At 36.5% G+C, this 11,479-nt stretch overlaps 1 protein-coding gene across 1 annotated transcript; it reads right to left on the bottom strand.

Moving 5' to 3' along the window:
• Positions 1 to 379: 379 nt before the first annotated feature.
• Positions 380 to 11,082, bottom strand: LOC111396138. Its single transcript, XM_023022451.1, has 4 exons — positions 10,433 to 11,082; positions 1,970 to 2,177; positions 799 to 1,227; positions 380 to 673 (listed from the first exon to the last, which is right to left on the bottom strand). Exons 1-4 carry the CDS (start codon positions 10,911 to 10,913, stop codon positions 586 to 588), a joined length of 1,206 nt encoding a protein of 401 aa, XP_022878219.1. The 5' UTR covers positions 10,914 to 11,082; the 3' UTR covers positions 380 to 585.
• Between the last annotated feature and the right edge of the window lie 397 nt (positions 11,083 to 11,479).

Genomic DNA, 11,479 nt, shown 5'->3' with positions numbered 1-11,479 from the left:
GAAATAATGACCACCAAATAGGAGCTTAGTCTAGAATTAAACTATTTTGCCCGAATTTTTTTGACATAATGTTGACATCCTCTCAGATGCGCGTGGGTCCCGCGTGAGTAAAAAATCCAAAAAAAAAAAAAAAAGTAGGCCTCTCCCATTATGAGTGTCAATTAGTTATTATGTCAAAAAAATATATTTCATTTTTTTTTTTTTCCTTTTTCTCTTTTGCTGTGAGTAATTCATTTCATTATATGACATGGAAGAAAGAAAAGGAAATTGACCAAGTTGACTTACTACATTTACCATCCCAAGTAGGTCGAATATCGCATCATTATCATCACCGGTCATTTCGCTCGAAAACAGTGTTTGTTATGAACAAGTTCCGTTGTGCATTAAGGTCACTTTAACTTTGTTGGTTGTAAACAAAGTTACAAGTAAATTTGATACGAGCAAAAGAATTACAAAGTTCCCATGAAAAGACTTGAAACCTAAAAATAGTTCAAAAATTCTTATCATGTACTGATTTTCCCGACAACGATTCCAACTACATATTTGCACAAATAATAATGAACCCTCAAAATAAGTAATTCCTCATCAGCTCTGTTCTTTAACAGCCATATTTGCTTTTGTTCCATATTTGGAGAACACATCTGTAAGCACTGATTTCTCTCTGATCTTTAACCTGTTCATCATAAGCAGATATTTTTAACAAAAATGAGTTCAAAAAGTAACATAGTAATTTTATATGGAAGAAGAATTCATATCGCAATGTTTTCGAAGTCTAGACTCCCAAGATTATATCATTACCTATTAGCAGATCCTAGAGTGTTTATCTTTGGAATCTTGTGTTTGCTTCCTTTAGATGCTACCTTTTTATCTTTCACCTTGAATTTTCTTCCCTTCTTTGAGGAGGATGGACTTGTTCCAGATTCTGAGGTACTCAAATTATCAAGATTTTCTGTGTTCTCCTCCCATTGTGCAGATATGTACCTTTCGTCCGCATCATAATCACTAGAGAAACTTTCTTCCGATGAAGCTAGCAAATTATCAGCCACATCTATATCAGAATCCGAAGCTTCATCCAGACTGATTGCTGCTTGCCCAGGAGCGCAATCAGTCTCATCATCGGATTGTTTATTAGCAAGATTGGCCAAGTTGGAGTTCATCACGTTACATTTAATCTGCTTCTGAATCTTACCGAAGCTTATACTTTGTCCCGAGAAATTCTGAACAAACCTAACATGACAAAAAAGTCCAGATGAAACATAAAATGAAAATTCGTGCAACTTATAACGAGCACCGACCATCTAACAAAATGCAACTAGAAGGAAAACGGAGATAAAGTTTCAGGCAAAACGTTACAAAAATAATACCTAACTTTTCATCCAAAATTTGAATTTTTTTAATTAATGCTATTCATTATTAGTTAGCGGGCCCTCATGATGATCACAACTACCAATGATGAATAGCTTTATTCTAAACTTTTTAAATAATTTTTATAATCATCGCTAGTCTTGGTGACAATGGAGCATTAGTGATTATCACAACTAATGATGAATAACATTGCTATAATGATAATCTCACCCATTACCCGATTAGCAAGTTGGTCCCTAACCCTTAAAAATGAGCAAAATCTAGCTCCATAGAATTGGACATGTGAGGGTCACGCCTTGATATATGAATTTGTTTGTTTCTGTCATTGTGGACAGATAGTACAACTATTATAAAAGGTTGGGACCAACTTGCTACTCATGCAAATAAGTTGGGGACTAATACTATAATTGTAGATCGACATGGCTTTTCTATCTTGTATCATTCTCGTTCCTTTGTTTACTTGATATGGAATGTATTATCAAATTCTAAGCTTCATGTATTAAACAACTCCCCAGCCAATCACTTGCCTCGCATTACCAAAATAAAACAAAAAGGATAAACACAAGAAAAAGTCAACAATATCATTTAAATACAGTACATATACCTTTGTGCCTCATTCTTGGACTCAAAATATATGAAAGCAACGCCTTTGCAGATAGGATCCCTGGTCTTTTTGTTCCCAGTAACACTCGGGATTATATTTAATACTCCAGGAACTCCTTTAAAAGCTAATTGTAGATCCCTGTGAATGTTCTTTTTCTTAGGGAGGTTGACCACACGTACACGAACTCCATCCTGAACATGTGTAAAGACTGCATAAATCCAGCAGGTTAATATCATATCAGACCCAATCTGGCACGAAAAATTCACGTCGTAGCAGAAGACAAAAGCAAACTCGGACAAAGAGAAGAATTTAACAAAAATACTACAAAATTTCAATTGACAAACAATTCAGCATAATCTTACTCTTAGAACTCAAGGAGCCACATCGTTTTATTGCTATCAAAACATAATCTGATCAATCTATTAAGATAGGTGAAGGCAAGCCAAATGAGCTGTCCCTGAAGATACTTTACCACATATTATCTAAGACTTTGCTATCTCTCACCTCCATCCTTCAAGTTCAATGCAAATACTAGTTTCTATTTAGGATTTGACAACAATGAGGGGTAAGATTTGGATTTAAGTTGGTCAGACTCGAAAATTTTGTTGGTTAGCATATTAAGCCCCTCTTTGACAACCATTAAAACAAAACTCTATTTTTCTCTAACTCATTTTCTATTTTTCTCTAACTCATTTTCAACCCTTTATTGTTACAATAAAATATTCAGCGCGTAAATCAAAAAATTTTCCCCACTTTTTAATTACAACCCACCCCCCCCCCCCCCCCCCCAACCAAAAATAAAAAAATTCCAAAACTCATTTTATTGGTTGTCAAATAGGGATTAAAATAGCAGGATTTTGAATAAACTAAATCATAATTTTAGTTTTCAGTTAAAAATTATCCATTTATATAATCTAATTAGGAGGGAATGACAAAACTTTGTCTCAACTCCAAAATTTCAATTTTAAATTTTCCAATCCAAATCATAAATCCAGGCACAGCCTAAAAGATTTTCGCGGCATTTTAAAGGTTCTACTACTGCCTAGAACCAACCTCAAGATGTGTAGGCTACAACAACAATAACAAGATAAGCTTTATTTCCACCAAGTTTGAGTTTTGACTATATAATCCTTTTTCACCATTTTATTTGATCCAATGCCACATCGAAATGTCCAAAGAACTAAAACATTTACCAGCTAAGTCAAAATATTTTTAGTTTTGGTCCACCTCTCTTACTAGGAACTTCTAACGTATTCTACTAAGATTGCATTATTGGTATGACTCGTGATTTTAACATCTCTATAGCTTGTACATTATTAAAATATTTCCTCTATTCTTAATTATGAGCCAATTCTTCCATTCATCAAACTTTTTTTTTTTTTTTTTTTTTTTTTTTATTTTTAAGCTCTCAATGAACAATTTAGTCACTATAAAATATGTTGTGCATGTGGCTCATATAGAGTAGAACACAGGTCTTGGATCAAATGGACCGATGCCGGTGCGGAGCGGAGCTACGGCATCAGCCTTGCACGGGTTTAATTCACTGTCTGGTTGTTAGGGACGATGAATGGGGTTGGGGTGTGGGGGCAACGCCCCCGCGGTACGGTACAGGGGTATTTTCTGTACGGGCCTTAAAGTCTTATATGGACCCAGGCTAGGGTTAGTATAAATAATATGTTGTAACCTTATTTTTAACAACTGAATAAAGAAATCTCCGCTTCGCTCTCGTGGACGTAGGCACACCGCCGAACTACGTAAAATTCTTGTGTTGATTTTCGTTTTCATCTCTTTAATATTGCGCATAAAATCCAACAACTGGTATCAGGGCTAGGTTCGGATGACGAGTTCTTTGATTGCAAAATTTGATGTGATGAAGTTTGACGGATCTGGGAACTTGGGATTATGGCAGCGAAGGGTGAAAGATTTGTTGACGCAGCAAGGGATGATGAAGGCACTATTTGGGAAGAAACCAGAGGGTACGTCAGATGCCGATTGGGAAGAGCTCGAGGCGCGAGCAGTTGGTACAATTCGGCTTTGTTTGACGGACGAAATCATGTATCACGTCATGGAAGTTGAGTCTCCGGCGCGGAGGTTTGGGAGAAATTGAAGAGTCGTTATATCTCAAAGTCTCTCACGAACAAGTTGCATCTAAAGCAACGGCTGTACGGGCTGAAGATGTTGGAGGGTACGGATCTGATTCAACACACCAATGTGTTCAATCAAATCATCAGCGATCTATTGTGACTTGAAATCAAGTTTGATGATGAAAATAAGGCAATGATTTTGTTGTGCTCACTTCCTACTTCGTACGACCATCTGTTGACCACGTTGATGTGGGGTGAAGAGACTCTCGAATTGGAGGAAGTCACATCAGCCCTGTTAGCCTACGACCAGCGGAAACTGCGTACTGGTGAAACTTCACAGGGTGAAGGGTTGATCGTAAAGGGCTACCAGGATCGTGGGAGAATGAAGGACAGGGGTGTTTCTTTTAGAGGAAACACAAGATCAAAATCTAGGAATCAAAATAAGAAAAACGTCAAGTACTACAAATGCCATTAGATGGGCCACTTTAAGAGAGACTGTCCTAATAAGAAGTAGAGTGATGAGTCCTCAAACTCAGCTAGTGCTGCAGAAGGAGACTCGGATTCTGGAGATGGAGACATGTTATCAGTCTCTACAGGTAATTCTGTAAAATTAAATGACTGTTGGGTACTTGATTCAGCCTGTTCATATCACATATGTTCTCACCGGGATTAATTTCATTCATATCGTTCTGGTAATTTTGAATCTGTTCTAATGGGTAATGATGCATCATGTAAGGTCATTGGAATGGAGTCCATAAAATTTAAAATGTTTGATAGTGTGATAAGGACCTTGGAAAATGTTAGGCATGTACCTGAGTTGAAAAAGAATCTAATTTCTTTAGACACTTTAGACACAAATGGTTACTCTTATAAGTCAGAGTGTGGGGATCTAACAGTGAAGAAAGGGGCTATGATTGTAATGAAGGGTCACAAATTAGTAGGGAATATCTACAAATTACTCAGAGATACAGTTGTAGGTGGAGTTGCTATAGCAGAATTTGAGTAAGATGACACTCTTCAATGACATATGCGACTGGGGCATATTGGAGAACGTGGCATGGTTGAGCTTCACAAGAGGAATTTGTTGAAGGGGGTAAAATCATGCAAGCTGAATTTCTGCAAGTTCTGTGTACTTGAAAACAGTCTAGAGTACAGTTCAAGATGGGAAAGCACAAGAAAGAGGGAATTCTTGATTACGTGCACTCAGATGTTTAGGGACCAGTGAGGGAGTTGTCCAAAGGTGGATATAAGTATTTTATTACTTTCATTGATGACTTCTCTAGAAAAGTCTAGGTATATTTCATGAAGCACAAGTCTGAAGCCTTTGCCAAGTTCAAATTATGGAAAGCAGAAATAGAGAACCAGATGGGGCAGAAAAATTAAGTATCTGAGGACAGATAATGGTACAGAGTATACAGATTTACAGTTTCTGAGATTTTGTGAAAAGCATGGTATTTAGCGGCACTATACAGTTCGCAAGACACAGCAACAGAATGGTATTGCGGAAAGGATGAACAGAATAATTGCAGAACGGGCAAGATGTTTGAGGCAGAATGCAGGGCTCTCGAAAAGTTTTTGGGCAGAAGCAGTGAACATGACATGTTATGTCATAAACAGATCACCACGAGCAGCACTAGATGGGAAAGTTGCAAAGGAAGTTTGGACAGGAAATGAAGTTGATTATTCTGAATTGAGAGTATTTGGTTGTCCGGCGTATGTGCGTGTATCTAGTGATCAGCGATCCAAACTTGATCCGAAATCAAGAAAATGCATTTTTCTTGGCTATGTTAAAGGTGTAAAGGGATACAAGTTTTGGAATCCAGAGGTAAGGAAGATGGTGATAAGTGGGGATGCAGTATTTGATAAAGTATTCATGCTTAAAGCTTCTACAAATAAAGAGAAGCTCAATTCAGACGAGGACAGAGGTAAGAGCCAAGTGGTGCAAGTAGAGCTAGACAATGTAAACATAGAAATTAATGCTCAGGGAGCAGATAGTTCTGGGTCAGAGGTGGAACAGTATCATAGTGTTGCCTTAGATAGACCACGTCGCACGACCAAGCCACCAGCAAAGTATGGATTTGAGGATTCGGTTTCTTATGCACTCATTACCAGCAATAGCGATCCTATAACTTTTCAGGATGCCATTGGTAGTCAGGAGGAAGGTAAATGGATGGAGGCTATGACGGAGGAAATTGAGTCACTGCATAAAAATGATACTTGGGATTTGGTGGAGCTTCCAGAGGGGAAGAAACAGATAGGGTGTAAGTGGGTGTATAGAAAGAAAGAACAATGTCAGAAAAGGAAGGAGAAAGATACAAGGCTCGATTAGTAGCAACGGGACACTCACAGAGGAAGGGAGTAGATTATGATGAAATTTTCTCTCCGGTTGTCAGACACACTTCCATCAGGATTGTTTTGGCAATGGTGGCTAATTTCGATTTGGAGTTAGAGCAGCTAGATGTGAAGACTGCTTTCCTTCATGGTGATTTGGAGGAACAGATTTTCATGGAGCAATCAGAAGGATTTTTGGAACCAGGAACAGAAAATCTTGTGTGTAAACTGGAGAAGTCTTTATACGGACTTAAGCAGTCTTCACGGTAATGGTACAAGAAGTTCGACTCTCATATGATTCAGATTGGCTACAGTCGTTGTGAGTATGATTGTTGCGTTTACTACAGAGTTCTTGAGGATAACTCATATATTTTCTTGATATTGTATGTGGACGACATGTTAATTGCTGCGAATAACATGGATGAGGTAGACAAATTGAAATCTTTATTGAGCAGTAAGTTTGATATGAAAGACTTGGGACCGGCTAAGAAAATTCTTGGCATGGAGATCAACAGAGATAGGAAAGCCAGAAAATTATGGGTGTCTCAGAAAAATTATTTGAAGAAAGTGTTAGAGAGGTTTAGCATGTCAAATGCAAAATCAGTTGCCACACCACTTGCAAATCACTTCAGACTGTCTAATAATCAGTGCCCAAAGAGTGAAGAAGATGTTGCAGAGATGTCAAAGGTACCCTATGCCAGCGCATTTTAATGTTTGATGTATGCAATGGTGTGTGCCAGAACAGATTTAGCACATGCAGTCAGTGTGGTTAGTAAGTATATGGCTAATCCTGGTAGAGAGCATTGGAGAGCTGTAAAGTGAATTTTCAAGTACTTGAAAGGTACAATGAAGTGCGGGATCATGTCTTAGAGACAACATGGTGATATTTCAGTTCAAAGATATGTAGATGCAGATTATGCAGAGGACTTGGATGACAGAAGGTCCCATACAGGTTATGTTTTCACACTCGCAGGTGGGCCCATATGTTGGAGGTCAATGGTGCAATCACTTGTGGCATTATCTACGACTGAAGCAGAATACATGGCGGCAACTGAGGCATCCAAGGAATTATTGTGGTTGAAATGATTTGTCAGGGAACTTGGGATCAAGCAAGATGGAATGAAACTGTACTGTGATAGTTAAAGCGCCATCTTCCTAGCTAAGAATCAAATTTATCATGCAAGAACCAAGCACATTGATGTGAAATTTCATAAGATAAGAGAGTTGGTAACTTCAGGAGAGCTGTTGTTAGAGAAGGTGCATACCTCAAAGAATGCAGCAAACATGATGACAAAGCCGATCACAATGGATAGGTTCAAGCATTGCTTGAACTTGATTAACATCTCTATCTGTTAGAGAGAATGTGTCCCAACCCATTGGTCCTAGATAGTGTATTTTTTTCCAGGTTATGTTTTTTCTCCTAAGGGGTGAATATTCGCTAAGGTGGAGATTGTTGTGCATATGACTCATATAGAGTGGAACACAGGTCCTGGATCAAATGGGCCGATGCCGGCGCAGAGCGGAGTAGAGTCAGAGGAGCGGAGCGACGACATCGGCCTTGCACAGATTTAATTCACTATTTGATTGTTAGGGACGCTGAATGGGTTGGGGGTGCGGGGGCAACGCCCTCGCGGTATGGTACGGGGGTATTTTCTATACAGGCCTTAAAATCTTATATGGCTCAGGCTAGGGTTAGTATAAATAATATGTTGTAACCCTATTTTTAACAACTGAATAAAGAAATCTCCGCTTAGCTCTTGTGGACGTAGGCACATGCCGAACCACATAAAATTCTTGTGTTGATTTTCATTTTCATCTCTTTAATATTGCGCATAAAATCCAACAAAATATCTCTATCACCTGGACAATTTCACTTCAGTAGGCGATCATACTAATTGCTCTCATCATTTTCATCCAAATAATCATACTTGTACTTAAGTAGTTATATAATAATTTACATATAGATGATGTATCTAAAAGAGAAATTTCTCTCTTTTTTTTTTTTTTTAATTTGATTGAAGGAATTTTAACCCAATCATAACTTACCACATCATGAGTATGTAAATTATTATGTAAACCTATTATGTACATATAGCACAATCGTTTTCATCCGCTTTATAACCTCCATCGCCTATGAAACCTTTATCCTTTTGGTAGAGTACACATTATATTCAATAGAGTTTGACATATCCCCTATATCCATTCCATACCTTTCTTAAAATAGTTTGTCATGCGATTTCATCACCATGAAGCAAAATGCTCTTATTTTCAACTTTAATACACTTGATTGGGTTTCGATATCAATTCATCATTTCACATATCTTGGAAACAATCTTCTTTCCAAACCTAGATTCAAGATAACTAAACAGCTTCTATAAGCTTATGCTCATCCTCACAGCTTCTTTAATCACATCAATAACTGATAGCTTTTTTCGGAGTGTGATTAATAGAATTTAATTAATACCGATGTCTGATAAATCAACATAAAAGTTTACACATTTATAGTATCAAATAGTAAACAATAGAACGCCTTCTCAATCTATTTGGTCAGAGAACTCTCACAACAGTTATAACAACATAGAAATTCAAAAGGAAAACCTCTTCTTTCTTTCAGTTTTCACATCCTTGACACATTAAAACAAACAAAGTATGGGATCACCTATTGTTTGAAACACAAACCAAATGTATTGGGGAAGTCATTGTCGGCTCTAACTATAGGCAAGGTAGACGATCGCCTAAGGCACCACTTCGGTGAGGGCCCAAAAAAATTATTATTATTATTTTTTATTTTACATGTATTTTTACGTATGTATAGGTTCCCTTACTCGAAATTAGTCTAAGGCCCCCAAAATCTAAAGGCCGGCCTTGGGGGAAGTTGTGTGTTTACTTGGTCATCCTCTGGTTAACTCGTTTTACATAGGTCACTCCAACAATTCCAGTCCCATGTGGCTATTATATTCTATCGGTTATGAGGTGAATGAGCTAAATTGTTAGCCAAGAGAGGGTGAAAACGTCAGCTGAGAACTCACCACAAATTTTAAAGCACTATTGTGAGACAGAACTTTATGAGAAACAGCCATGCTTCCTTCATATATGTGCTAGCGTCAATTTCGATAACTTCTACACGATTGGATACTTCCACCAATATCCCCAAGTGGGGAAGCAACAATAAGTCAACAAATAAATTTTATTCCTCTACGTGTACAATAATGAAATAATGGAATAATACATTTTCAAAAACATTTCATCAACTAGTAATAAGATACAAATATGCTGAAAATGTCTGTTTTATAGATCAAAATATCTCAACCAGCTGTGGTAAACATCCTAACAAATTTACAGCACTTGCCGCAGTCAATAGCTAACAAATTAAAGCACAGTATATAGTGAATGGAAGAAATTGTCCAATGTTATCACTTTTGCAAGGCCATAATAGCATAAAACTCATTCTATCCTAAGACATCAAGAACATTATACATGATAAAGAGTGTGTAACAATTTGTAAAACGAGATTTCGGTCAATTTACAAAGAGCAGAATTTAAGTACAAACATGTTCGTGACCCAATTTAAGTCATTAGGGAGTTCAATAATATCACTATCTTCACCATGAGCTCCATATCATATATACTGCTCTTTGTAAATTGACTGAAACTTTAAATGTATAAACTTTAAATACAGAAACTTAATTTTCCAAAATAAGAGCATGAATCTACTTATAAAACATCATATAAAAGTTACGGTTGCTTGGAAGTATATTACAATGCTCATTGTCCAATGTCAAGGCATAAAATAGCTCAAATGCCATAGCCCTAATTTATATATATTGAACTGGTAGGAAAGAGGAATGCGCATGAAAGATACATTTTTTTCATTTAAGTCCGACTTGTACACAATTTTCATAATCAGGTAGAGACCACTTCGGGGATATTAAATTGAACTAGCTCGTCTAAAAGTTAATCACGGACTTGTGTATTAAAATCATGTTTTGAATAATAAAATGCAATTCCAAAAATAAATAAATAAATAATCAAATGAATAAATGAATACCTTTCTCATGCTGGTTTTGTTCTTTCTTGGAAGTGAATTGTTGAGGATTATTCTTGAGCCTGTTGATATTGGCAAGCTGAGCTTTCCTACTCTGCTCAAGTTCTTCCATCAGCTTATCCTCAATTGAAGTATCATACACTTTGCCTTCACCAAATCCCCGTGGCTTGTTCTCAAGCCATTTTTTCATTTCCTTTAAAGGAATATCCCCCTCATCATCTTCTTCAAAATCACCATCAGTTCCTGTATCTATAAATTCATCTTCAAAATCATTCGCAAATTCATCTGGACCGTCCACTTTCAACCCAATAAAATCACCTCTTTTCTTGGTTTTTAACGCATGTAAGCAAAACCCAGTTGGCATTTTACCAAAGGAATAGAAATTGGGAGAAAATGTGAAGCGGGTTTTGATGGGAAAGTGAAAATTTTGTGAGGGAATAGTGTTGCAAACGGATTTCAATGGAAATTTCCCAAGGCTCAGCATATTATGGAAATAAATAAACAATTTTATTTTGTTGAATGGTGAGATTTGTATTGTATAACTGGTTTTAATTTATGGGAAAAAATTGAATTCTCGGAGTAGATAGGGTAAGGATTAGAAAGATTATTGAAGGCAAAGGAATAAGATACCGCAGTGGGTGGGGGAAGAAAAATGGAACAAGGACGTCATTTACAGAGCGCTTATGTCTGTTTGGTAGACATTTTTTTTTAAATGTATTTTTCTTTTTTTTTTTTCAATCATGCATTCTTAATTAAAATAATATTACATGTAAATAAATTTTTTTTTATTTTTCAATCACACATTTCACATCAATTTACTATTCTAAAATACATTTTTACATAAAAATGTCTATCAAATTACTCATAAATTTTAAGTACTCAAAGATTAAAACGCCCTCGTTATCCATTATTTACAAAAATGCATTTTTCTCTATTTATTTTTAACCGCACAATATTCAATAAAATATTATTATACGCAAACTCAATAGTTTTTCCTTACTTTTTAACTACACATTCTTCATCAAATTACTATTACAAAATACATTTTTG

Source organism: Olea europaea, chromosome 6 (genome assembly GCF_002742605.1).
Source record: "Olea europaea var. sylvestris chromosome 6, O_europaea_v1, whole genome shotgun sequence".
Classification (NCBI taxonomy): Eukaryota; Viridiplantae; Streptophyta; class Magnoliopsida; order Lamiales; family Oleaceae; genus Olea; species Olea europaea.
The sequence above is the reverse complement of the archived record's forward strand: the minus strand, read 5'-3'. Positions and strand labels throughout refer to the sequence as shown.

Coding starts and splice junctions, on each gene's coding strand:
- LOC111396138 (XM_023022451.1), bottom strand. CDS start 10,913: ATGCTGAGCCTTGGGAAATTTCCATTGAAATCCGTTTGCAACACTATT. Junction 1,228..1,969: donor TCCAAGAATGAGGCACAAAG/GTATATGTACTG, acceptor TTGTCATGTTAG/GTTTGTTCAGAATTTCTCGG. Junction 674..798: donor ACTCTAGGATCTGCTAATAG/GTAATGATATAA, acceptor TATGATGAACAG/GTTAAAGATCAGAGAGAAAT.